The sequence below is a fragment of the Osmia bicornis genome, chromosome 9 (assembly GCF_907164935.1).
Source record: "Osmia bicornis bicornis chromosome 9, iOsmBic2.1, whole genome shotgun sequence".
Lineage (NCBI taxonomy): Eukaryota > Metazoa > Arthropoda > Insecta > Hymenoptera > Megachilidae > Osmia > Osmia bicornis.
The window spans coordinates 8,204,000-8,227,244 of NC_060224.1; the positions used below are offsets into that span (position 1 = coordinate 8,204,000).

At 36.2% G+C, this 23,245-nt stretch overlaps 3 protein-coding genes across 7 annotated transcripts; 1 reads left to right on the top strand and 2 right to left on the bottom strand.

Annotated features, from left to right (window-relative positions):
- Positions 1-126: 126 nt before the first annotated feature.
- Positions 127-7,722, top strand: LOC114875099 (protein scarlet-like). 4 transcript variants are annotated; one of them, XM_029185032.2, is made up of 15 exons: positions 752-992; positions 1,079-1,263; positions 2,165-2,330; positions 2,418-2,466; positions 2,818-2,867; positions 3,018-3,151; positions 4,340-4,492; positions 4,886-5,124; positions 5,707-5,803; positions 5,870-6,118; positions 6,502-6,735; positions 6,777-6,933; positions 7,014-7,119; positions 7,250-7,350; positions 7,423-7,722. In XM_029185032.2, exons 2-15 carry the CDS (start codon positions 1,240-1,242, stop codon positions 7,602-7,604), a joined length of 1,941 nt encoding a protein of 646 aa, XP_029040865.2. In that variant the 5' UTR covers positions 752-992; positions 1,079-1,239; the 3' UTR covers positions 7,605-7,722. The 4 variants fall into 4 exon arrangements, with proteins under 4 accessions (XP_029040867.2, XP_029040865.2, XP_029040864.2 ...); XM_029185034.2 differs by lacking the exons at positions 752-992; positions 1,079-1,263 and adding an exon at positions 127-226; XM_029185031.2 differs by having other exon boundaries at positions 752-1,263.
- LOC114875100 (protein brown-like) lies at positions 7,599-11,508 on the bottom strand. 2 transcript variants are annotated; one of them, XM_029185035.2, is made up of 11 exons: positions 11,236-11,508; positions 11,106-11,154; positions 10,851-11,031; positions 10,598-10,790; positions 10,233-10,422; positions 9,952-10,170; positions 9,787-9,889; positions 8,926-9,147; positions 8,474-8,715; positions 8,070-8,170; positions 7,599-7,913 (listed from the first exon to the last, which is right to left on the bottom strand). In XM_029185035.2, exons 1-11 carry the CDS (start codon positions 11,375-11,377, stop codon positions 7,732-7,734), a joined length of 1,824 nt encoding a protein of 607 aa, XP_029040868.1. In that variant the 5' UTR covers positions 11,378-11,508; the 3' UTR covers positions 7,599-7,731. The 2 variants fall into 2 exon arrangements, with proteins under 2 accessions (XP_029040868.1, XP_029040869.1); XM_029185036.2 differs by lacking the exon at positions 9,952-10,170.
- Positions 11,509-17,006: 5,498 nt separating this feature from the next.
- LOC114875095 (odorant receptor 13a-like) lies at positions 17,007-20,793 on the bottom strand. Its single transcript, XM_046287088.1, has 6 exons — positions 20,599-20,793; positions 20,024-20,276; positions 18,793-18,893; positions 18,393-18,716; positions 17,257-17,532; positions 17,007-17,093 (listed from the first exon to the last, which is right to left on the bottom strand). The coding sequence occupies exons 1-6, from the start codon at positions 20,791-20,793 to the stop codon at positions 17,034-17,036; spliced, it is 1,209 nt and encodes a 402-aa protein (XP_046143044.1). The 3' UTR covers positions 17,007-17,033.
- Between the last annotated feature and the right edge of the window lie 2,452 nt (positions 20,794-23,245).

The following is a 23,245-nucleotide window of genomic DNA, read 5'->3' on the forward strand; positions in this document are numbered from 1 at the left end:
TTCGACGTCCAATCCACGATGGCAGAGATCGATTGGGGAACGAAAGATCGACGGGTGTCGATGAGAGGAGGCGTCGCGACGCGTTCAGTTAAATCGGAACTAAGGAACGACTAAACGTCGGCCATTTTGGCACGGTACTAGGCGCTCGATATTAACAAATCCTCGATTCCCAGCTAGAGCGAGAGATACTGTAAGCGAGACTGAGAAGAGTAGAGGGTGAAATGGGGTGAGTGAAAAAGATCGAGAGAGACAGTGGAGATGAGAAAGAGAGGTCGAACGTTCCGCGCAACGCAAACATTGTTTCGTTTCATTTCGCGATCCGTCGTGGAATCATATTGCGCCGATTCCAATATTTCCATCGTTTTATTGCGATTGTGGCCATCCCCTTGCCTCGCCGATTCCATCATACCTCTTGTTGTTCGTTTACCTCATCCTCCAATTTATTCGTCGATCGTTCGATCGTTGATCCTTCGAAAACTTTCAAACTTGATACTTCATGTTTATTTTCATATAAATCTTCTATTTTCATCCTAACTCAATTCTTTTCTGTATATTACTTAGTTTCAAATTCGGGCATTATATTTCATTAAAGTATTCATATTTTTTATCTGTTAACTGTTGAAACGTACGCCTCTTAAAAATGATAGTAGCTACCGATTCACCCGGTGTAACGTCAGTTCTTTACTTCCGGCACACCCTATACAGGCTGTAAGCTATTTAAAAGCAACCTGTACGAGTCTTCGGACATCTTCAAATCCGCATCGGTATGCATCGAAGCGTTATTCTGTAATCCTTGCAGCTGCGAGCGTGTTCGTCGTATTCGCGGTCTCGTTGTGTAACGACCTCTCATAGCATATAAGACACACGGTCGCTTCATCCTCCGCAAAACCGCTCGTGATGGTGTCGTATCGTGGCGAACAACATTCGCCTCCGGTTACCATGACATAGCCAGTCCCGTGATATCTAAACACCATAAGGGACCACAGTACTAAGTCAGCAAACACCAGTGAATGTTATTATTATTACTATCGTTTGCTCGTTTGATTCTATAGTGTTGCATAACACGAATTGCGTGTAGATATCCATGGGAATTGGTAAAGTTCAAAGAGGACCTCCAAGGACGATCACCATCGCCATGACTTTGCTCCTTTGATGTCCCCATGGATGAATTGAATTATTTTGGGGATTTCTGTAATGTGATTCTTTTTGTCAGTGGTTTCGTGAGTGTTAATTATTGAGATGATGTTCTTTGACAATAATAACGTAAGTATAAGAGAAAATGTGGATAGTCACCGCTGTGCTTTGATGAATCAATCGAATTAAAATATTAAACAGTTCTGAAGTCAATTTATCTAGTAGAGTAGGTTTAGTGGTTGATTAGTGTATTAAATGATCTTGATCGAAGTTTTCTGATTTGGTTTCACTTTTCGTTGTGAAGTTTCCTTTCGCGGAGAAAGGGATCGCGTATTTTTTTTTATTTGAAGGTTTGTGGTTCGATTCAAATGTAGGTCTCATGTGATTTCATTGATATTATTTATGCGAAACCGTGGCTCAAACGTTATTATGCTATGGATCAAATAGTGACTTTATTTTATAAACAATTATGGCCCTAAGAAGTTAAATGGCGTGTAAATAGCTTACATAAACAGTACCATTATGCTGCTTGGTCCAATATGGCGACATGCAAGCCGGACCTGTATTTTATATAATCACAGCTGACCTACAGACATAGATATCTTGGTATTAGTGGAAGGGCTTTGTTGATCGGCATTGCAACGAGAATTCTTGAATAATTACCTCTCTCACATATGATTCTGACCTTCAATTTTGCAATTTTTTTTCCTGCTTCCCTATAAATCAAAAGCTAGACACTATCGATTTTCGAAGCACGAAAACCTCATTGAAACTTTCAGACACGTTGCATTGGTTTCGTTTTTGGTAATTATCGATTGTCAAATGACTCTGCGGAATTTGCGATTCGAGGACGTTTGATATTTTATCCGAGAAATCATTTGTTTTCGTTCCACATTTGTACGAATTAATACTACGAATCGTTGAAAGGCAGAACGAGTACAGCAGTGAATATTATTTTGAAAAATAATGGAAAGAAGAGAAGTTCCAAGAACTTCATAGCCGTTTAGGGAGAATAATAAATTATTTCCAGATGAAACACAGCGCGAAGTATCCTACGCTGCCGGCAAGCTCGCCAAAGGATTTGTGTTTGACTTGGAGGAATATTTCTTACACGGTTGAGAGAAAAAGGAACGGAGGTAGCTTTCGAGTGATTTTCGGTTTGCAACATACGGAATTTGTTCGATTATTGAACGGAGGTATCTTTTCCTCGAATAATTTGATGCAGGATTTAAATAGAGCAGAAGACAATAATTAATTAATTAATTAATCTATTTTACTTTTAGTCAATGGTATAGTTAATTCTGGAATGTTGATAGCTATTATGGGACCAAGGTAAGAATCTTTCTCTAACCCTGGAATACTAATTTAATACTCGAAATATTTTCCATAAAATTTAGTTTAAGAACGTGATTATTCACAAGACAAACGGGAAGCAATTCTTCTATCTTCTTTAAATATTAAATGTACAATGTTTCATTTAGTATTTCTTTTAATCTCCCTCTAAAAGAGAAAGAGTTCACTGATGCGTTTAATATCAGAATTTGCACGGAGCGGAGATAAAACTGGATGTTCAGCCGTGAAAATTACGAGCGTCTTGTATTCCAGGGTTTAATTGTTCCTCGAGAAGGAAAAGGGTGAGAAAAGTTTCTCCTTGACTGAGAAAGAAATGTTTTCGTTTTGCAGCGGTGCTGGAAAAACTACGTTGCTCGCAACGATCAGTCGACGTGTTAAAGGTTTATATACTACTTGCTTTATAACATCAAAACAAATTTTCTAAAATTTATCTTTATTGTGCCATAATTTTTGAACATTGAGTCACCAGAGATTATTAGGGTATCAAACGAAACAAACAGTCGTGGATCATTGGATTTTATTCTTAATAGGTCGGGCCACAGGTGACATTTTGTTAAATGGGAAACCTGTAGACACTGACCAAATGATAAGGATATCAGGATTTGTTCCGCAAACAGACCTAGCTATCGAATCGCTGACAGTCCAAGAACACATGGAATTTATGGTTAGTTCGATTATTATCACACTAAATAGACATTACTTATTCGTTTAACATCGATCAATCTCAGATCATGATCGAGTCATGGATAACACGTTCATGCTTCACGGTACGTTGAATCGAATAATCAGCTAAGATATACGCGTAACAAGTTAGTGGTTTTAAACGATCCTTACTGTTCGCGGTTGGTTCAACAAGTTTCTATTTAGATTCGATAAAGAAGTGATTGATATCTGATTGAAAATCGGACGGTTCGTGTGGAAATAGCAATTGAACACGATTTATGGGATTTTTAATTGAAACTGATTGAATTAGTATCAGGATTTTTGGAAATACCTATTCTTTTTTAAGGGGTTAGGCCACTCTAGAGCAAGAAAAAATAGGCATATTTTGGGAATTTTTTTTTTAATGATGGAATAAATCCAAATTCTGTAAGCATTTATTTTACAACTAATAAACTTTGAAAATTAATTTTTGTATAGTGATTCAAGTGAAAATATGGGCTGTGCAGCATTTCTTCGATGACGCCTCTTTTTTGTAGGGCTAAACGGCCGAATCAGCAGCTCTTGCAATTTTTAACTTAGGATAAAAAACCAAAAGATTTTCGATTATATATGAGAACAGCTACCAAACTACGTAGGATTTTTTTGATATATTGATTTTTGCAAAAATGGCGTATGTTTTAGGAGAAAATGTAAAATTTCAAGAAAATATCGCCAGAAAATTATTTATAACAAAAGAACTATGCAATATAATTAAAAAATCCTACGTAGTTCGATAGAGAATTTAGTTTTGAATATACTGTTAAATTTTCAAATCGATTGGTGATGATCTGTTTGATTTATGAGTCCGGCCAGTTTGAAAAATGCGGTTTCGAGAAAAATGCGTTTAAAATTTTCGTACTTAGAGTACTTGGAGAAATTTGAGTACTTAGAGATTTTTCCCACCCATAATCTTTTACTATATCATTTTTAAGACATTAAGGCACCTTTTAAGCAAAAAAAAAATTTCGATTTTTTCAAAATTCTAGAGGGGCCCTTTAAAGGTCTACCTTCTGAAATTCTATTGGAAATTTCCTATCGAATTGAACGTTTTATCAATTCATATCGTCACCGTCGACTAATTCGGTTAACTTACGAGAGTCATTAGGTTTCGTGGCCATTAAAACTTCGTGATTGTTCCCGCTTGATCAAGGCGTGCATGAAAATGGACAGGAGGCTTCGGGCGAACATCAGAAGGCAGCGTATAATGGTTTTGTTGGGAGAACTCGGACTGGGAAAATGTGGAAACTCGAAACTTTCATCTTTGTCCGGCGGTGAGAGGAAAAGGGTCACTTTAGCCGTTCAAGTAAGCTTATCAATTTCACTCAGTTGACTTCCATCCTTTATCGGATATGCTATCGTACAATTTCCGATTGAACATGATACACGGAGATTAATGATGGTTTACGTTGATTTGATGTTAATCAATCAATTAATGATTCATTATTGAAATGTATGAATTACGACAGGTGTATAATTTTCATTTTCTTGCAACAAATTTACCGTGACAGTGATTTTTTTTTATTCCACAATTTTTTACGTATTCCCATTTTCAATTTACCAACAAACACGCCAAAAGGGTAAGAACCCTTTGTAAATTTTCCCCGTCGACACGACTCTCTTTTTACGCGCGTTGCACGGAATTTTAGCCAGCAATTTCCTTAATACGAAATACACATAGGGTAGAGAATTTTTCTAGCTACTCACCGAGCCGAGTATTCTATTTTGCGACGAACCAACCACGGGGTTGGATAGTTACGGTGCCATGACGGTGGCGAGGACACTCAGGGAGGTCGCTGCCAGCGGAAGAATCGTCATCTGTTCTATACATCAACCAGCTTCCGGTCTTTTGGAAATTTTTCACGAGGTTCTTCTGCTTTCTGGGGGTAGAGTTGCTTTTCAAGGTTCCTCTGCCGACGCCACGGAATTTTTCGATAGGTACGAGAGAATATTTTATGTTCTAAGTAAATTTTAGATTTTTTTTTTTTTAGAATTCAAAGTGGATTTATATATAATATTTTTAGTAAGTGACTTTCGAAATAGAGTAGGGTAATATGTTTTATCTGACATGAAAATCGAGTCCTGCTAAAAGAGTCTCTGCTTCGCCCATATTTCGTTGACGTGACTCTGCGAAAATCAGATACCGACTCATTTCTGGGCGACGTGGCTTTTTCGAGAACGTACGTGTTATCCATTTTTGGATCAATTTCTACTCGACGGGATGGAAAAAAGGAAATAGATAAGAAAAGCCTAAGTTCAAGTTTAACCCTATCATATCCTATATTATAAGGGTGATTCTGAAATAAAGTTAGGAGATACAAGCTGATAGTCAACGAGTTTTAAAATGTAATTTGGAAACACCGAAACTTTAATTAAATTTCTACTAATTTAAAGAGATCGCGTTTCTTATAATCTTATCAGTTTAAGAATTTCGATCAGGAAAGTTGGCAAGTTTTTATCCTGTGAAATTTAGAACTTAGAAGCCTTCTTTGAAAAGGTGTTTTTTAAAAACTGTTCCAGTTTGGATCTTCGTTGTCCTCCAACATACAACAGCGCGGAATTTTACGTGTCTCAATTGTCGATCGTTCGCGGTAGAGAAGCTGAAAGTTATCGAAAGGTACATAGAAAAATAGAAAGTAAAATGTGAAGTGTTGATTGGTAAGAAGGTGATGATTGTTCACAGGTAAATTGGATTTGCGACCAATATCAAAGATCGAAGTACGGGCAAAGGGTATCGAAATTGATCGAATATTCTTGCGCAAGCACGTCAGAGAACAACGAGCTTCCTTTGATCTTTTCGGATGTCTCTTTGACTCCTCGAAATTTCAAGAAAGCTCGTGGATTCACGCAATTACGTTGGCTAACGTGGCGAACGTACGTCGATTACAAAAGGAACTCCGCTTCCATTCTCCTGCGATTTATAACTTACATGGTGAGACATCGATCTCCTCTACCTATTTCCTTTGAACTTCAATCCACCTTTTGTTCTTCCTTTTTTACTCTCTTTCATTTTGTGCTCGAGTAACTCCTCAATTACTACGTTCTTTTATTTCGTTGCTCGTTGTTTGCTATGGATTATAGGAAAACCTGAGAAAGTAAACGTTTCGTAAACAGAATTAAATCATTTGCGTTGAATTTTAATTAAAATTTACTAGGAATTTTTTTAATTGTTTTGAAATATTTCATTTCTTTCTGTGCTCCCTTCGTATCATTCGCAGTTCCTTCGAAAATTTCCAAATCCAGCGATTTTCCAATATAAGTATTTTCTTCACTTTCTCGAATCCTGACGAAAAATAGAAAAACTTTTGTTTAAAGATCATAGGACTGCTAATAGCATCTCCTTACTTGGACGTGGCAGGAAAAGCCATGAATCAGGGCACTATACAAAATATGCAAGGTCTTTTGTACCTAGTGGTCGTCGAGACAGTTTTCACCTTTAATTACGCTGTTTTTTATACTTTTCCGAGAGAATTACCGCTTTTATTGCGCGACATTGCCAGTGGACTTTATGGTCCGACACCGTATTACATCAGCAAGGTTGTCGTTCTGGTAAGCCAATCATTAGATAATAGATTAGATAATAGATTTAGTGGATTTTTGATAATTTTCAGCTACCAGGCGCTATAGTGCAACCATTGCTCTACAGTGGATTCATATTCTCGATCACAGGACTAAAGGGTGGATGTTTAGGATTTATCTACTTTGCACTGCCAGTAGTAATCTGTGCCATTTCCGCTTCCGCTCTTGGTAAGAGATGACGAATTATGGAAATACGTATATAGAGCGATTTGGTTTATGATAAAAAAAAAATGGAATCTTCCGAACAGGTTGTTTCTTATCAGCCTCGTTTAAATCAGTGGACACTGCCTCTTTGTTTTCTGTGCCTTTGGATTTCCTTGGTCTGATGTTTTGTGGTATCTACTTGCATCTCGGGTGAGAAATATGTATAGTTAAAACAGCCCGGTGTAATTTAGAACTTGAAAACTTATCATTTTTTTATTATTATTAATTTCATTTACGAGCTGGGATAGTGGTACAAAATGAATATATTTCATTCTTCTAGACATTTAGCACCTGGTATCTCCTGGTTAAAGTACTTATCACAATTTTATTACGGTCTCGAGGCAGTCTCTTTAACGCAGTGGCTGTTAATTGATGACATAAGTAAATAATTTAAGCATTTAAACAGAATCGAGGAAAAGGAACTTTTCTAAAAATCACTTTTTGCGTCCAAAGGCTGTTCTCCGGATCCGGAAGAGCCTTGCATATCCAGTGGATTGGGTGTCCTTGAGAAATATGGCTATTTACCATACCATTACACGATGGATTTAATCGGTCTTCTGGCGATATATTCGTTCAGTCATTTAGCTGGTTTCTTGGTGATTAAATACAGAAGTCGTCAAGAACCTGTCTACTAATTTCATCTCAATTTAATTCATCGATTTTCACTGTTTATTGATTTTGATAACTATTTAATAATTGTACAGTATCTATAAGTTATTTTGTTATCAACTAGAATAAATTAATTACAAATTATTATTTTGCTCAATATATTGCTCCAAGTTTTCTTCTCCTTCGTAAACCAAAATATCCAACCAAATTCATTGAAACTGTTAAAATTATGAGACCAATTAAGTCCCAGTAGAAATTGGAATTTCCAAAACCGTATTCAAACATCACTTCCGTTCCATTTCGTAAACAGGGCAAGTCACTGGGTGTTTGACAATCTGAAACGACGAAACAAAGCTTTTATGAATTCAGAAATGAAAATTAATAAATCCCCATGGATTTGAAGAACCTAGCGTTAAATATTCACTTTTGATACATCGACAAGAGGTAGAGAATTTTCATAATTGATTTATCGGTGTATGTAATATACTCACCGATGTAGTCTACACGCGACCAATAAATTATAGAGAGAGCTTCGTTCAGGTAAAAGAACATCGAAAAATATTTGAAACACGTCAGGTACGTGGGCAGTGACCTGGAAACACGAACAACCTCATTTGGAAATGCCTAAGATGAAAATTTAATTATTTGGGAATATCTAAAGGAAAATTGTCCAACAATGAAAACTATACTTAAATCTTCATGAAATCACTTGACAATAATTCTAAATCAAGTTTAACGCGATATAACGACACGAACTTACCCTCAATTTAATCAACTTCAAACTTGTCTTACTTTACGTGAAATTGAAACATGAAACTAGAAGACTATAAATTAATCTCACTAAGTGAAATTTCTTTGCAACCTTGTCATATAGGATATCAAAGTACGTGGTTACCTGAGATTATAAAACATTCCAGCGGTTAACAGGAATATCATATCGATGGGTACCATGATGGACGTGACCACGTCGACGTCATCCATCCAGCTGGAAAATACTAAACCATACGCCGTGCCACAAATCGCAGCAGTTGATGTAGCCAGGCAATAAAATAAAAAATTCACGAAATCTACTTGAGTGATTAGTATGAGATACAGCACTGTTGTGAAAATTAGTGCTTTTAGTGTTGCTTTTGGTATCTGGAAAAACGACCCCATTGACAATGTGCATTGATAAAAGTTTCTGGACACTTTGGTTTGTATATTTTAATCTTGAAGATAAGGCAATTTAAATATGGCAGTGCTGATAAAGAAAGCAATAAAGCAATTTAGCAGATTACGTTTGTTAATCTTGAAAACAAAAATTTGCGACATTAATTCAGTAGCAGAGTGTCTGAGAACTTTGATTACCAGTCCAAGGAAAGTGGCACAATAATAAGGGCCAGTATCGTAAACGCTATTTTCACGTTGAAAAATTAAAAGCTGTCCAGGAAGTTCGTAGATCACGGAATAAGCTACAGTGAAGGAAATTTCAGAGCTCATCATGTACAGTGCACCCCTTGCGTTCTGCACACCCTCTTGAGTGCGTGGATTAATTCCCGTGTAAAAAGTCACCACCATCGTCATCGAAAGCTACGATTTATTTAATTTGTGAGAGGAAAATTGATGCTACAAGATATGATATACAAATATCAGTAAAATACATACACTAGTGGAATTAAGTCTGGACACTGCATAAAAATATTTTTTATTCCATATTTGTGCAGTAAATGTATGTTTTGCTATGCTAAATTGATACCGTAATATTTTGTATAATGTTTATACTTAATATTTTCACATGATTTGGTTTGTAAATGTTTGAAAATTTTAATTTAAAATGATTTAAACTGTGTTATTACTTTTGTTTTTACGTATGGCAACACGAAACAACGCATGATGTGAAATAGCCAATCACAAGATGAAAGGATATTCAACGAAATATTAATTTTGTAATTTTTATTGTATATTAAAAGTACGGCTGTAAAAGGTTTACTGATTTTATTATATAAGTGACGCCCTAAAATTAGAAAACAATGATTAGAATATAAAATATAAATGATTATATATTAAATAATTTGAATAAATGCGAAATTTAAGTAAAAATGTAAGTTTCCAGAATTAATTCCGCTAGTGTAGGCAATTAGAATCAGGAAACATTGTCTTCAAAGTGTTATCTAAGTTCAAACAAAAGGTGGATCAAATGAAGTACAGTTTTAGTATTTGATTTCTTACGAAATAACATATCCATGAAATCCAGTCTACGAAAATTGTTCTTCGGTTTTGAACCCATATCCTCCAGGTCAGCCAAAAGAATTGCACTATGCACCCAGCTTTCCTGTGAATAATTAAAACCAAATGTGAGTTTCATAAAAATTTCATTTGCCAAAATTTGTTCACCTTTGGGGTTCTATTTCAAGATGGCTTGTATTTGTAATTTCGGGAATTATTGCTAATGAGGATTGCAAAAATGCTCGACAGATTTTATCGATGCACTCATTAGGTGCAGGTTCATCATCATCATCAAAATTGATTAATGATGATCCTGGATATTTAGGTGATATCAATTTTATGTAATACTCGGACTCGTCGAAACCAACTGGACACTCGTAACCTAGGCTGAATTTGTTAGAAATATGATAAAGTTTGATATTCTTCTGATATCATTATATGAAATTCACCTGGAGAAAAATTTCGTAGCATCATCGATACTTCCATGATAAGCTGTCCTCCCTTCGGACATCAGCAAGACACCAGTGAAAAGATTGTACACGTCCATACAAGGCTGATGTATCGTGCAAAAAACGATCGTTTCAAGACTTATCCTTCTCAATGTCTGTACCACTTGCATCGCTGAGAATGTGTCCAGTCCTAAGATTGATCATTTACAAAGGTTCAAGGTTCAATAGAAAGTTCTATATCAGAGCAGCAATATAAAAGTTACACGGAGATTTCTTAGATTCTCTTTCTCTTAAATTATAAAAACTTTTTCAAAATTCTTATAATAATTCTCTTACCATTTAGCATAATATTTCTTTATTCTTACCAGTTGTCGGTTCATCAAGGAAAAGTATCTTAGGTTTAGTAATTAATTCACTGGCCAAGGAAACTCGTTTCCTTTGACCACCAGATAATTTCCCTATCAAGGTGTCCTTACAATCAATTAGACCCAGATCGAACAGCAGTTTTGTTATTTGAAATTTTCTTTGCCTCGAGTTGTGGTCCGTTTTTAAAGCGTTCTAAATAAAATGTGTTACCGTATCTATCAAATTCTGATCATTTTTCAATAATTTAAATACCGTGAATCGTAAGTGTTCCTCAATGGTGAGGGAAGTTGGTAACACATCAAATTGAGGCAAATAACTGGATATTTTAGATATAATTTCTCGTGGAAGAATCTGATCATTTATTTTTACCGTACCTAGGGTCGGTACCACCCTTCCGGAGAGGGTGGCTAGGAAAGTTGTCTTACCAGCACCACTGGAAAGAAAAATCATCACGATCTATTATTTTTTTTTGAAATTAGAAAATTAGAGGATCTTCTTGTCTTGTACCTGGGTCCCATTATTGCAATCAGGTTTCCTGTTACTGCACAACCAGATACTGTAACGAGCATTAATTATTATCAAATTATACGCTTTAATTGTTCCAGTTATTAAATTTAATCACTTCGAATTTGCACACCTCCTTTTAATATCATTAATGATTCTTCAAATGGTCTTCTTGTTAATTTTCGATAGATTGTTCGTAATAATTCGCGTTTCCGAGGCACAGCCACTGTTAAATTATCCCAGAAAATGGTGGTTTCGTGAAATTTCCCATTCATTTTACGGGAATATCAGGTGCTACGAAATCACGTAAAAGATTTCAGGACTTGCTCGTTACTTCGCCACACTTATCAATGTTATCTAAAGTTCTTCGCGATGCAGAAGCAACTCTATCGCGGTGGCTCCTGTAAATCCGAACTAATGACACCATTGTGTAGACAGAGAAGATAAGACACGGAATTTTATATAATCGAATGTCTTCTTTCGTTCTTATTTAAATGAAGTGTTTTCTTTTCATTCAGAACTTGAATGACATTTCATTTCTCGTCAATAATAATTATAGCCATCCTAATCGGGATAATTTCAATTAGAAAACATGAATTTTCTATGAATATCAAGCATACATTTCCTTTGAATTTTAAAATAAAAATTCGTATCCTTATAAGAAAGCTTCAGGAAGTTATATAAAAGCGAAGAACGTTAGACAGAAGTGGAATTGGTTAAGGTCGAAGCTAATTAATGGAAGGTTTCATCAATTACGTCAGTCCTGTAGGATGTGAAAGTGGAATTCGCGTGATCCTCTAAGGACAATTGTGTCCTGTTCATTCTGGTGTAATTAAATTACGATAGCTGCCTTTGTGACCTAAACAAAATTTTTTTCTTGGAATTTTTCTAGGATTCTCTTAGTAGATAATTAAAATTAACCCTCTGGTAGCATAGATAGGTTTATAAATTAGAATCATTTACAGATTATCAGATGATTCGTCGAAGAAATTAAATGCTTGACACAACTGAACGTTATATTAAATCTCAATTCGATTTACTATAAATTATATATATATATAACATGCTTCTATTATGTATATATTTATAAATAGAATATACATACATAAAATGTACGAACAAAAGTACTCTATATCGAAAACCTGTGGCGAACACGTGGCACCTCAGTGTTTAAAAATCGTGGTGTAAAAACGTGAATCGTTGAGTTCGTTGTTATTCGTATGCTTAACACTGATAATTGCGTTAGTTTTGTATAAAAAACATTTCGATATATATATATTTTTGTCTTTTTTATTGAACAGTTTCGACGGATCTGTTCGTCAGAGAATCGATCATACAACTAGACTTATTAATAAAGGTACGATCGATAGTCAGCTACCTGTTAGCTACCCTCTTCTTCCTTTTTATCTTTATTCTTTACGTAGTCTTGGTTAAAATTAGTCAACATTAGTTTACAGCCGTATCCATGATACATCAATCGCATCGTGGAATGGAAAGAAATTATTAAGTTATTGCATATCAAATGACCTATTTCTTATAGTATAGCTTTTCATTCATCTTTGATTAAAATTCCACTTAAAAAAAAGATTTATTTCTCATGGAATGTTCGTGTCAATAATGATCGATTAAAAATATATCATTTTTTCATAGAATTTCAATGTTGCCACTTATTTTCCATTCCTCAATTCTTTGCTGTCAGGCAAGATCAGCAATTATATCATTCTATTGGAAGTTCAAACTTTCGCGTAAAATACTGCACAGATATAGCAAAACGTGGAATCAGTGTTCTGGAATGTATTTCTGGCATCAAAGAATCATTCGTGATAATCTCAACGAAGGTAGAAAGTCTTGAACAACATTTACTCAGTGACTATAGATAGTAGAAGACTGGACATGCCTTTGTTCTCAAAGGCTCGTGAATTTTTGCCTGTGGGGCGCCACCGTCGTACGAACGACTCGGAGAGAGCGGAAAACAAGAGCGTGAAGTGTGCGAATTTAGAGAGAGTCGCGTCCCGACGTTCAATTTGTTCAAAGCAAGAAGGCTTCTGTGAAGAAGTTAGAAAAATAAAGTTCCTTGCTGATAGTAACGAGATTCTCATTATTTCACCACTCTAAAGAGAGTAGAGGTGGATCCTGCGTCATAAACTAACCAAAACAGGGTGCACGGCACCCACATACCTCGAGAACGAGCGCCATCTGCTCTATCCTAATATAAAAATGTGAAACACTTCGCACTACAACAGTCTAATACGCGTTGACGGTAACAGAAGATTGCTTCAGTACCCAGGATTGTACCCCTTTGCTTACAGCCTTCAGCTCAGCGTTGCCATATCTCAGTAGACAAAGAAAGAGAATACACGCAACGAGATAAAATGAGATAGATACATGTCAAAGGTATGCCGCAAGATATCTTACTTTGTCGAGCTATGCTCGAGTTAATTCCTAGAAAAAAAACGTTATCCTGCAAACGAGAATTCAACTGCTGGCTCCTAATAAAGCATTACGATTGAGCATGTGCTATCGTGTGTTCACTTGCCAATACTGAATTATTACAGCATAGTAATGAATTAAAGTGAAACACCGTATATGTCATATAAAAAAATGTTATAATGTGATCATCTGATATACTATCATCAAATGGTTTCAACAATTTTTTTAATATGTTCTGAATCACTTTTTCCTTATACATAATTTACGGACAGTTCTAGAAATTGAATAAAAATATTATCAATGTAAAAAAAATTAATCTCTACAGAGGGATTTGAACCTGGTACAAAACTGTTAGACTGCCTTAGCACTCTGATACATTGCCTCAGGACTACTAACACTATCGAAAATATGTACTTATGTACTTTAATTTCCTTAATTTCTATGCTCGTTTGTTGCATTTACAAATATTAAAGATTGCATAAAACACTTATTTGATAAAGAATGAAATTATAAATGTTTTAATTTTTAATTTCTTTAAAAAATATTTTTAAATTTGCAATTTAATACTTGTGTGTGAAGTGCGAATACTAATTACTATACATATGGAAACAGATGTGGCAACACTGCAGTCATACTATACATATGTACGTCTCTTCAGCTTACCGTAATCGATAAGGTAGTTGTGCCAGTAAGGTATGGTAACAGAAGAACTGCCAAAACAGGCACGACTGTTATGCCGACTGTGGAAACCTCTCTTCATACTGGGGCACCGACGAGAACAGTATCTCGTCGGTGACTGGGGGAACACTCGCCCCAAAAATGACCACCCTTCGGTAACAAAGGCATGTCCAGTCTTCTACTATCTATAGTCACTGATTTACTGTTGGAATATAAAACGATTATTCAGAGTTTCCACTCTACACTCTCTCTAGTCCTAGACCTAGAGAGCGCGGCAGGAGAACGACCGCGAGGCGAGCTTCACTTCCTGTGAAGCTGTTATAAGTGAACAGTGTGTTATAATAAAGTTAATAAAGTGATATAAAGACATTATATCAGAAGTATTAATTCTATTTCCTGAAGCCCAATTCCATCATTTACTTTGAATCTACTATCGATTAAGCTCCTCGTGTACTTTCGAACTTCCTTCGTCGTTCATTGTTTCGCAACCGTTCCATCATTTCCGAAAGTGATAGGTACAAAATTTCAGAAAAACATTGACCTGGAAATGCTGTCGCGGATACCGTCGGCTCGTTTGTAGGTGACGATCGTAATACATTACAATAACGATTAACAGCTGTTCTGCTTTTTAACTTTAAATATAATATAGAGACAAGGGATAAAACTCTGTCGTGAAGAAACGAAGATTTTTCATTAAAGAATGTGTGGATTTGTGTTAGTGAAAAAAGTGAATATTGTACGTGTTACGTATCCGTCTCGGAAATTTCCTTATATGGTGTTACAAACCCTTCTCAAGAAATTTCCTTATATGGAATCGGATGTGTGCACCCGACACCAACCGTCTTCTAGAAAATTCGAGACCAACGCAAAGCAAGGGCGCGGTCCTACGGGTCACGTAGAGTCAGTCCCCACCACTCTTTTTACTCTAATTTTTGAGTATAAAAAGGGTGGCGACAAGGGCACCTCGGGTCTAGTTGAAGTCTAGAATCAGTTCGATACACGTCAGTACGTTCTTTTACGGATAATCTCTGCAACGAGGAAGCTCTGCGAGATCGGGTATTCAAGTCCCTTTCAAGCACTCAGTAACTATACAGTACGTTGTCTGCTGTTAAGCATTATTCTAATCGTTGTAGTCCGCCCCCGTTTGCTCGCGTTCGTGAAAACCGAGAAGGATTAGATTCTTGCTTCGCGGAATCGAAACTAAATTGTATTTATTCAACTCATTTAAAACTTGCAACTTAGGGTTTAATTCATTGAAAACCGCGACAATTACACACAACAATTGTAAGGTCCCGGAATAGAGAATAAACTCATATTAGTTTCACTTACATACTATTGTTCAATTATATTTACTATCCAGAAACCCACTAAGGTGTACCTTTACCGCTCGAGGTACATCAATCAAGTTACGAGACCTAATACTAACATTTCCTGCGGCTCCCTACGTTAGCTATACATACGTAGGTTCGTCCGCATATCACGCTCCTGAGGCTCCCTACGTTAGCCATACGTAGGTTCGTCCTCCACTCTACACCTTTCCTGTGGCTCCCTACGTTAGCCATACGTAGGTTCGTCCACCATAGCCAACCTCCTGGAGCTCCCTACGTTAGCCATACGTAGGTTCGTCTGTCTACTTCCTTAGGCTCCCAGTGTTAATAACAACACTGGTCAAGCCATTAACAATTACCATTTACCGAAATTAAGCCCCGGCTACGCAGCCGCCCCCTCCGGCTCGTAACATACGAAACAAATGCAGTGATTAGAAAAATTTAGGCTAATTAGTACTGTAAATTGGATAATTCAAACAAACAAAAGATTGAAAAAATATTATTTTAATTAATGTTGTTGCATGACCAACCATTCAAATAACGATAATTCTATTTAACCTATAGTTAATGCATCAACTTATCATACCGATAGTCCCTAAAGTCAAAAAACAGATTATTCACCTTCGTCACTCACTTACAATTAGTCACAAAGTCATCCTCCCCCACTAGGTTAAAAATATGTATACATATACATTCTAATCATATTGATTCTAGGGATCAAAATAAGACGAAAATCAAGATTGATGAAATAGCGTTTGCGGCGTTGTTTTCCAGTAATTAACGTTTAAAAATTCGAGTAAAAAACGCCTAAAACCTGCAATCTGCCCAGCACCGACGACTGAACGTCAGGTTAGCAGGGGTGCGTACAGTCATAACTAAGAATCATTGAATAGTAGAAGCTTACCTCGTGCTATTCTGTTTCTCGGTACTGCAGCATTCAGCTTTCTTTTCTTGGTTATGACTGTACCCACCCCTGCTGACCTGTCGTTCAGTCGTCGTTGCTGGGCGGATTGCAGGTTTTAGGCGTTTTTTACTCGAATTTTTAAACGTTAATTACTGGAAAACAACGCCGCAAACGCTATTTCGTCATTCTTGATTTTCGTCTTTATTTTGATCCCTAGAATCTCTCACCTGTTGTCGAGCACTCTGTATATACTCCCTAGCCATAGGTCCTCAGAAAGAAAGATTTAACCAGCGAGTCGTGTAAGTACTTATTGCGTTCCATTGCGTATTTCTTCATACAGGTAATTCTGTTAGTTGAGTTCGGCGCGAGACAAGAAATTACTTGAATAAACTTTCATATTTAAAAAGCAGTCGTTTCTTCGCCCGGATTCCAACAGTGTTGACTACCAGTATACTAATTATCATATAAGGTAACAAATTGGAAGCTCGAAGTTTGAACTTTATAATGTTTTAATTCTTATGTAACCAACTTCAATATATAAATGTCTGATATTAATAACGATTTACTACTTGAATATCCGAAGAATGTTTTTTATGTATTATCTGCATTGTTTCTTAGTAATGTAAAATACGATGCCGCAGTACTTAGAATCTACAATAACAAAAGAATGAGTAATTTAAACATTTTAATTAATTTTCAATGAACAGCAATATCATGTGTAAAAATTGCATCAGTTGAAATTATAAGCTTTTATACTTATAAATCAAAGTGCAACAAATCAAAATAATTAATTAAAATTATTTGATTTCATTACCGTTGTGAAAGTTTCTAATGATACTGGAAAGAATCCGCATGCAGTCATACAACAGACTCGTCTGGATCTCTGTATGACCATTAACAAATCATTTCGAAGCATTTTACCAAATTTCGTCATCGGCAAAATGGTCCACATCGCCGAGTACGCTGCCACAGCAACTTTGTCACTTTGCTCGATTAAACCGTGGCAACTATAAGTGAACATAAACAGTAAAGACGTGCTGCCAAAAATGAGGCATATGAAAATGGTACGTCTTGTAATGGGAGCATCCGCCTGTATGGAGTTGAAAAACATATATTGGTAATTATTTAGAAGTTGGTCCTTCTCGCCGATTTTCGTGACCTTGAAATATGTTGTCAAGGTCATCATTCTGAACAACGTTTCCCTATACATGTTATCGCCGCCCGGCCTTAGTTTCCAAGATATTTGCAAAAATCTTTAGTTAAACTTAGATTACGAGTACACTGTATTCCGGGAACAATGGAGACTGAATGGTGATTGAAAGAGTGATTGAAGTGGTTTGAGGTTAGGGTTAGGGTTAGGGTTTTGTTTTTGATTTTTTCACGTTATAATTACTCCTTCTTTCACTTTTTATATATTGTATACCTATTATTCATTTTGTGTTTTGTCAGAAATCGGAAACATTTCGCCCATAATGTCGAAAAATGCCATTATACGCTCATTAACATCGTGTTGACGTCGGAATAAAAACTCAGCTATATATCCCACGTAATGAGACGTACGAGTTCCATAACGAGGAATACTGGCTATCGCATCACGCCATGTACGCTCTAAACCTAAACCTAACCTAAACCTAACCTAACCCTAACCCTAACCTCAAACCACTTCAATCACTATTCAGTCTCCATTTTTCCCGGAATACAGTGTACTGGTGACACAAATATAACTGCAGTTTTTTACGAATATCTCGGGAACTAAGGCCGAGCGGCGGTAAAATGTATAGGGAAAAGTTGTTCAGAATGATGACCTTGACAACATATTTCAAGGTCACGAAAATCGGTGAGGAGGACCAACTTCTAAATAATTACCCATATATTTATGTGACGCATAATTTTTGTTAAGTTAAAGAATTAATTTAAAGAATTTAAAGAATTTTTTTAATTAATACAAACCAATAATATTTGGTATCCAAACAAACATATCAGTACACTGAAGATCAACACTTGTCCAAGGACCATTACCGTGTACACTTTTTCAAGCAACTTGCAATAGTTAATGAGCACTTGGTGTTGTCTTATGCAACTTTTAAATTTCTCGTAAAATTCTGTAGTACAATGTGCGGAAGTCAATATCTCGTTTCTTTCTTGATCCGTAGCGCACAATTTTTCGAATCTATATTGAAGTATACGAAACTGACTAGCTACGTGTACGCTTAAAATACAAAACAGATTGTCAAAACAAAAGTAACACACTCCGATGTGATACAAACTTAACATCTGAGAGAAAAAGGAATTAAATCAGGTCGATTTTTGTGACTATATAATAAATGAGAATTATGAAAAATTAGAGTACCTGAAGAAAAAACATGCTCTCGTAGTAAGGCGTTATTGACAGTGATCTTGACCACATATTAAATATTAGTATCCTGTCCGATTCATTCTTCCCTATATTCGCTAAAATTCAAATTTTTTTATTTTATTGGAGTGTATAAATTATTATACGACTGATCGGGATTTTTGTGACTTTTTAACTCAAAATCTAGATAATTAATTTTGACCATTCTTTGCAAACCGATCACAGTGGTCACTGTGAGTGTTTGTATAGAATAAAATCAGAGATCGGTGGTGCCTTGAGGAATGGTCACAGAAATCAATACCCATGTTAAGTCTATGAGAGAAATCGGAATTACGCTATCGTGCGAGCTTTGAATTCGTGTTCCGTAAATTAAAACTCGGGTTGTTTTGTTTTGGTCAACTTTTAAATCACAATATCGCCCCAGTGGTGACGGACCGAATGATATTCGTCACCGCGTCGCGAATAATTGCCGACGGATCTATGCGTCCTTCCAAGTTGTAAGCCTTGAAAGAGCCTGATGGCTAACAGTCTGTCGCGACGCTTGTTTCGCCAAACTAATTTTGAAACAATTATTATAAAATTTTGATAGTCACGAACGTTGACCGATTGACTTGTTTACTCGGAAAAATCAGTCGAAGTGTCTGTTTCGCGTTCGAACGTCGCTGTTTTTAACGTCTCGATTTTTCTCCGTAAGCGGGGAGACTACGCTGATTGGCCTTTTTCGAAAAAGCAAACTTTCCAATCAGCGCATCCCTCAAGCACCGAGTCCGCCCTTCCTTACGGCCGTAGCGCGATTTCGTCCAGGAGAGGGTGGACCGGTACCTGAGGTACCGGAGGACCTCGAAAGTTCGACAACGCCGGGGTTTCCATCCAGGTTGGCCTTCGAAGGCCCCGTACCGTTAGATGACCGTTGTCACATTACCCTTCGGAAAGACTCAATTTATGACGTGTTTTAGCCATTGAGTCCGAAACGAAAAAATAAAACTCTAACTCCATTGTTGCAAAAAAGGAAATTACTATTGCCGGTAATATTACTCAAAAATAGCTGTACCGTCGCGAAACCGTCATAAATTAACCTTCGAAATCCTCGTACCGCGTGTTCCTCGAATCGGAACACCCCAGTATGTCAGCCACAAAGTAGATGGCGGCCTAGTTATTTTTCCATCAATTCGTTTCTTATTAGGTGGGTTAAATTTAAAAATAAATTAAGAATGTTATTTATACTTACATACGACTGCCGTCACAACATAAGCGACAACTGCACATTCACCGATGAAAGTGACAGAAATAGTGAAAAATGTGCAAATTTTTCTGCACTCAGCTAGAATCACTTTCTCCTGAAGATCGTATTTACCATTCCAAAAATGATCGCGCATGTACACAATTAAATTAATGAACTCTAATTTGTGCGCTAGTATAACGTATAATTTGAACACAGTTAGGCAACAGCTTAGAATGTTGCAACTCACGTAAAGTATAGACTGCAATGATCACATGATTATTTTATTCAATGCATTATTATTTAATTCGACAAAATTTTTAAAAATAGTTTCTATAAATCTCGTTTATATCCTTTCCTAAGGAAGGCGTCAGATGGCCTGATCTCCCCCAAAACACAAACCGAATCCTCTACCAAAAATTATTGGAATAAGTAAAACAAGATCTATCGGTTTATGAATAAAATTATGAATAAAAATTAAAACACATTTCAGACTTTGAATACATAGAAGACCTAGCTCGTCTCAAACAAAAATCCAATGCAATTCTTGCTCGCGATGTTTATTCGCGGATACGTGGACTCACATTAAGATCTCCCCAAGAGAAATAGAACTCTCTGCACTCAACGACCAAAGAAAACAAAGTAATCCAAATGGTGTAAAATATAGCCACTTTCCTTTGATGTTCCTCCGTGTGATTTTCCGCTATCCATAAGCCGACGCACTTCATGTAGAAGGTTGACAATTTGATCGACGTATCCGTGTACCTCTCCTTTTGCATATTGAACATCAAGTGTCAGATGTTACAACTCATTCTTTTTTCTGTGCGAATTATCCTGATAAGATGACACCGCTTTAATTAATTCCCTTTTTTATTCATAGTTAAAACGTCACGTTACACGTAAAAAGCACAAGAAGTCGTAAATGACGAGCTGCATCATTAAACAGTGAACATGATATGTTGTCAGTGTAAGTACTCACGACCGAGCTCCGTGCTACATATACATATGTACCACTGTTCGTTACCTAGTATTCGTATCACAGAGTGAATCGTATTGCTACCGCACCCTCATCGGTACTCCCCGTACATAACAGAGGGTTTCGTGATCTTGGAATCATGCTTCAATCATCGATTCCATACATTACTTGTCGAACGTTTCATTGTTCACCCCTTTCTTACGTACAGTCTCAAATAAGACTAACAATAAGTAGAAACCGCGAATGCTAATATCTCAAAGTGACTAATCGTTTTGGATGCATTGCTATAATCTGCATAAGATTTTTTACATGACTTTGTTATCGAAGTGTGTTGCTACAATGACGATATTTCCATCAGTGCAACGTCGTTTTGAATGATGCTTGTGGGATTTTGGCAGATTGCCAATCGTTGGGAAGAATATTTGAGGATCCTCGCTTTAATTTACACAATGCTGTCGGTCATTTTCATGCTTTCAATTCAGATTCTTAATATTCGTAAATCTTGGGAAAATTTAAGGGTAACTTTGTTCCAGTAGGGACATCTAATTTTTCGTGAGCTTCTTAATAAGAAAATAGGTTTTGAAATGTAAAATCTTAATGAACTTTACAAGTAACGAAAATTTAGAGTTATTTTAAATGGTACTTGTAAAAATTTCGTGATTTGAATTTTGTAATTGGTCCTCATGATTTTTCTTTTTTTGACACTTCCCATATTTTACATTAAATTGTTATATTATATGTTCAGTAATAATTATGTTCGAATGACAATTATTTCATTCAAGTAATCAACATATGAATTAATGTCAAATGAAATTCTTCAAGTTATAACACTCTTATACGATACATATTTATAGTTAATAATTATTAATAAATGTCAAATAATATTTTTTCCTTGTTTATAGACTTGTCTTTATTCTATAAGCAACCGCTTAAACATAATAATGCCCCTATTGAAGATATTCGTTCTGCTTCCACATCGAGAGAAATCATTTTACTTATCGTTAATTGAGTACACGAAACGAAAGTTTCTGTATGTGAATTATAATAATTACGAAGCATCAATGTTGGTTAATTGCAAACGTAAATTGACAGTATTTATCTGCTTCTTTATCTTTGAAATTGTAGCGACTGTTGTCTCCTTCGTTGTTAATCCAATTATTGGTGAGTCGTGTTATAACTATGTGATTTGATACGAAGAAAAATCAATTATTATTATTTTCATATCAGCTAATATTGGAAAGAACGGATCTAATAGAGAATTGCCATTTTATACAGGGTGTCCCGTAACGTATTTTCACCCTCTGAGGTGCTGGTAGGTAGGGTGATTCTGAACAACTTTTTCCTTTGCGAAAAAGTGGTTTGAAGCTTCCTTTTTGAATTACATATTAAGCAAAAACACTGACCAATCCGAGCGCGTACAGCGCGCGAGCTCAGGGACGGCAGCGTCGGCTACGAAAGCGGGGCATGACGTAGATTGCGAACGAACGGCTCGGCGCCCCATTGGCATAGCACAATAAAAAAATTGAAGTGGTTGAACATTTTTAGTTATTGTTTAAAATGAATACGGAATCTAATCTCTTGTCGCCTGTCATAATGTAAAAAAGGAACTTCTAAACATTCTAAACAACAAATAAAAATGTTTGAAATGGAATAATTAATAAAAATTTTACAACAATTTAAATGAAACTTACCCATTCGTTCCTAAATTAACCTGCTATGCTGAAAACAGATAATTCCCACTGGGTCACTGTGTCGATTTTGAACATTCGAGGAGGGAACAAATTATGAAGAACAGCTGATCTCCAGACGAGATCATTGAACCCACTGAACCACATGGTCACCATCACCTATCACAGAATTTTCTTTCAGGTATTAGTAAAAGTTTCAATAAAAAAAGTCAAAAATAAACAAATTTTATACTTCAATTAGTATTGGTCACACCGATACGTTTCGGCTCTTTCCTTTGATCATCGGACCTCTCTCTTTCCGCCACTGTCTGTCCCTTTCTACGTTCACGCTTGGCTGGTCGTCGCGTGTAACCCGAGATTCGACACCTCGCTTGGATAAATGCAACCATTGGGTCCCAATCTCGGTTGCATTTATCCAGGTTTTATAATAGGGGTTTCCGCACTTTTAGAATACCCTGTATATCTCGAGAACGGTTTATTTTCCAGTTCGAAAATGGTCTCATTCGATTTTTCGTCCCTCAATTACTATAAATCCGAAGTTTGGTTGTCCTGGGGTGATGGCGCCTT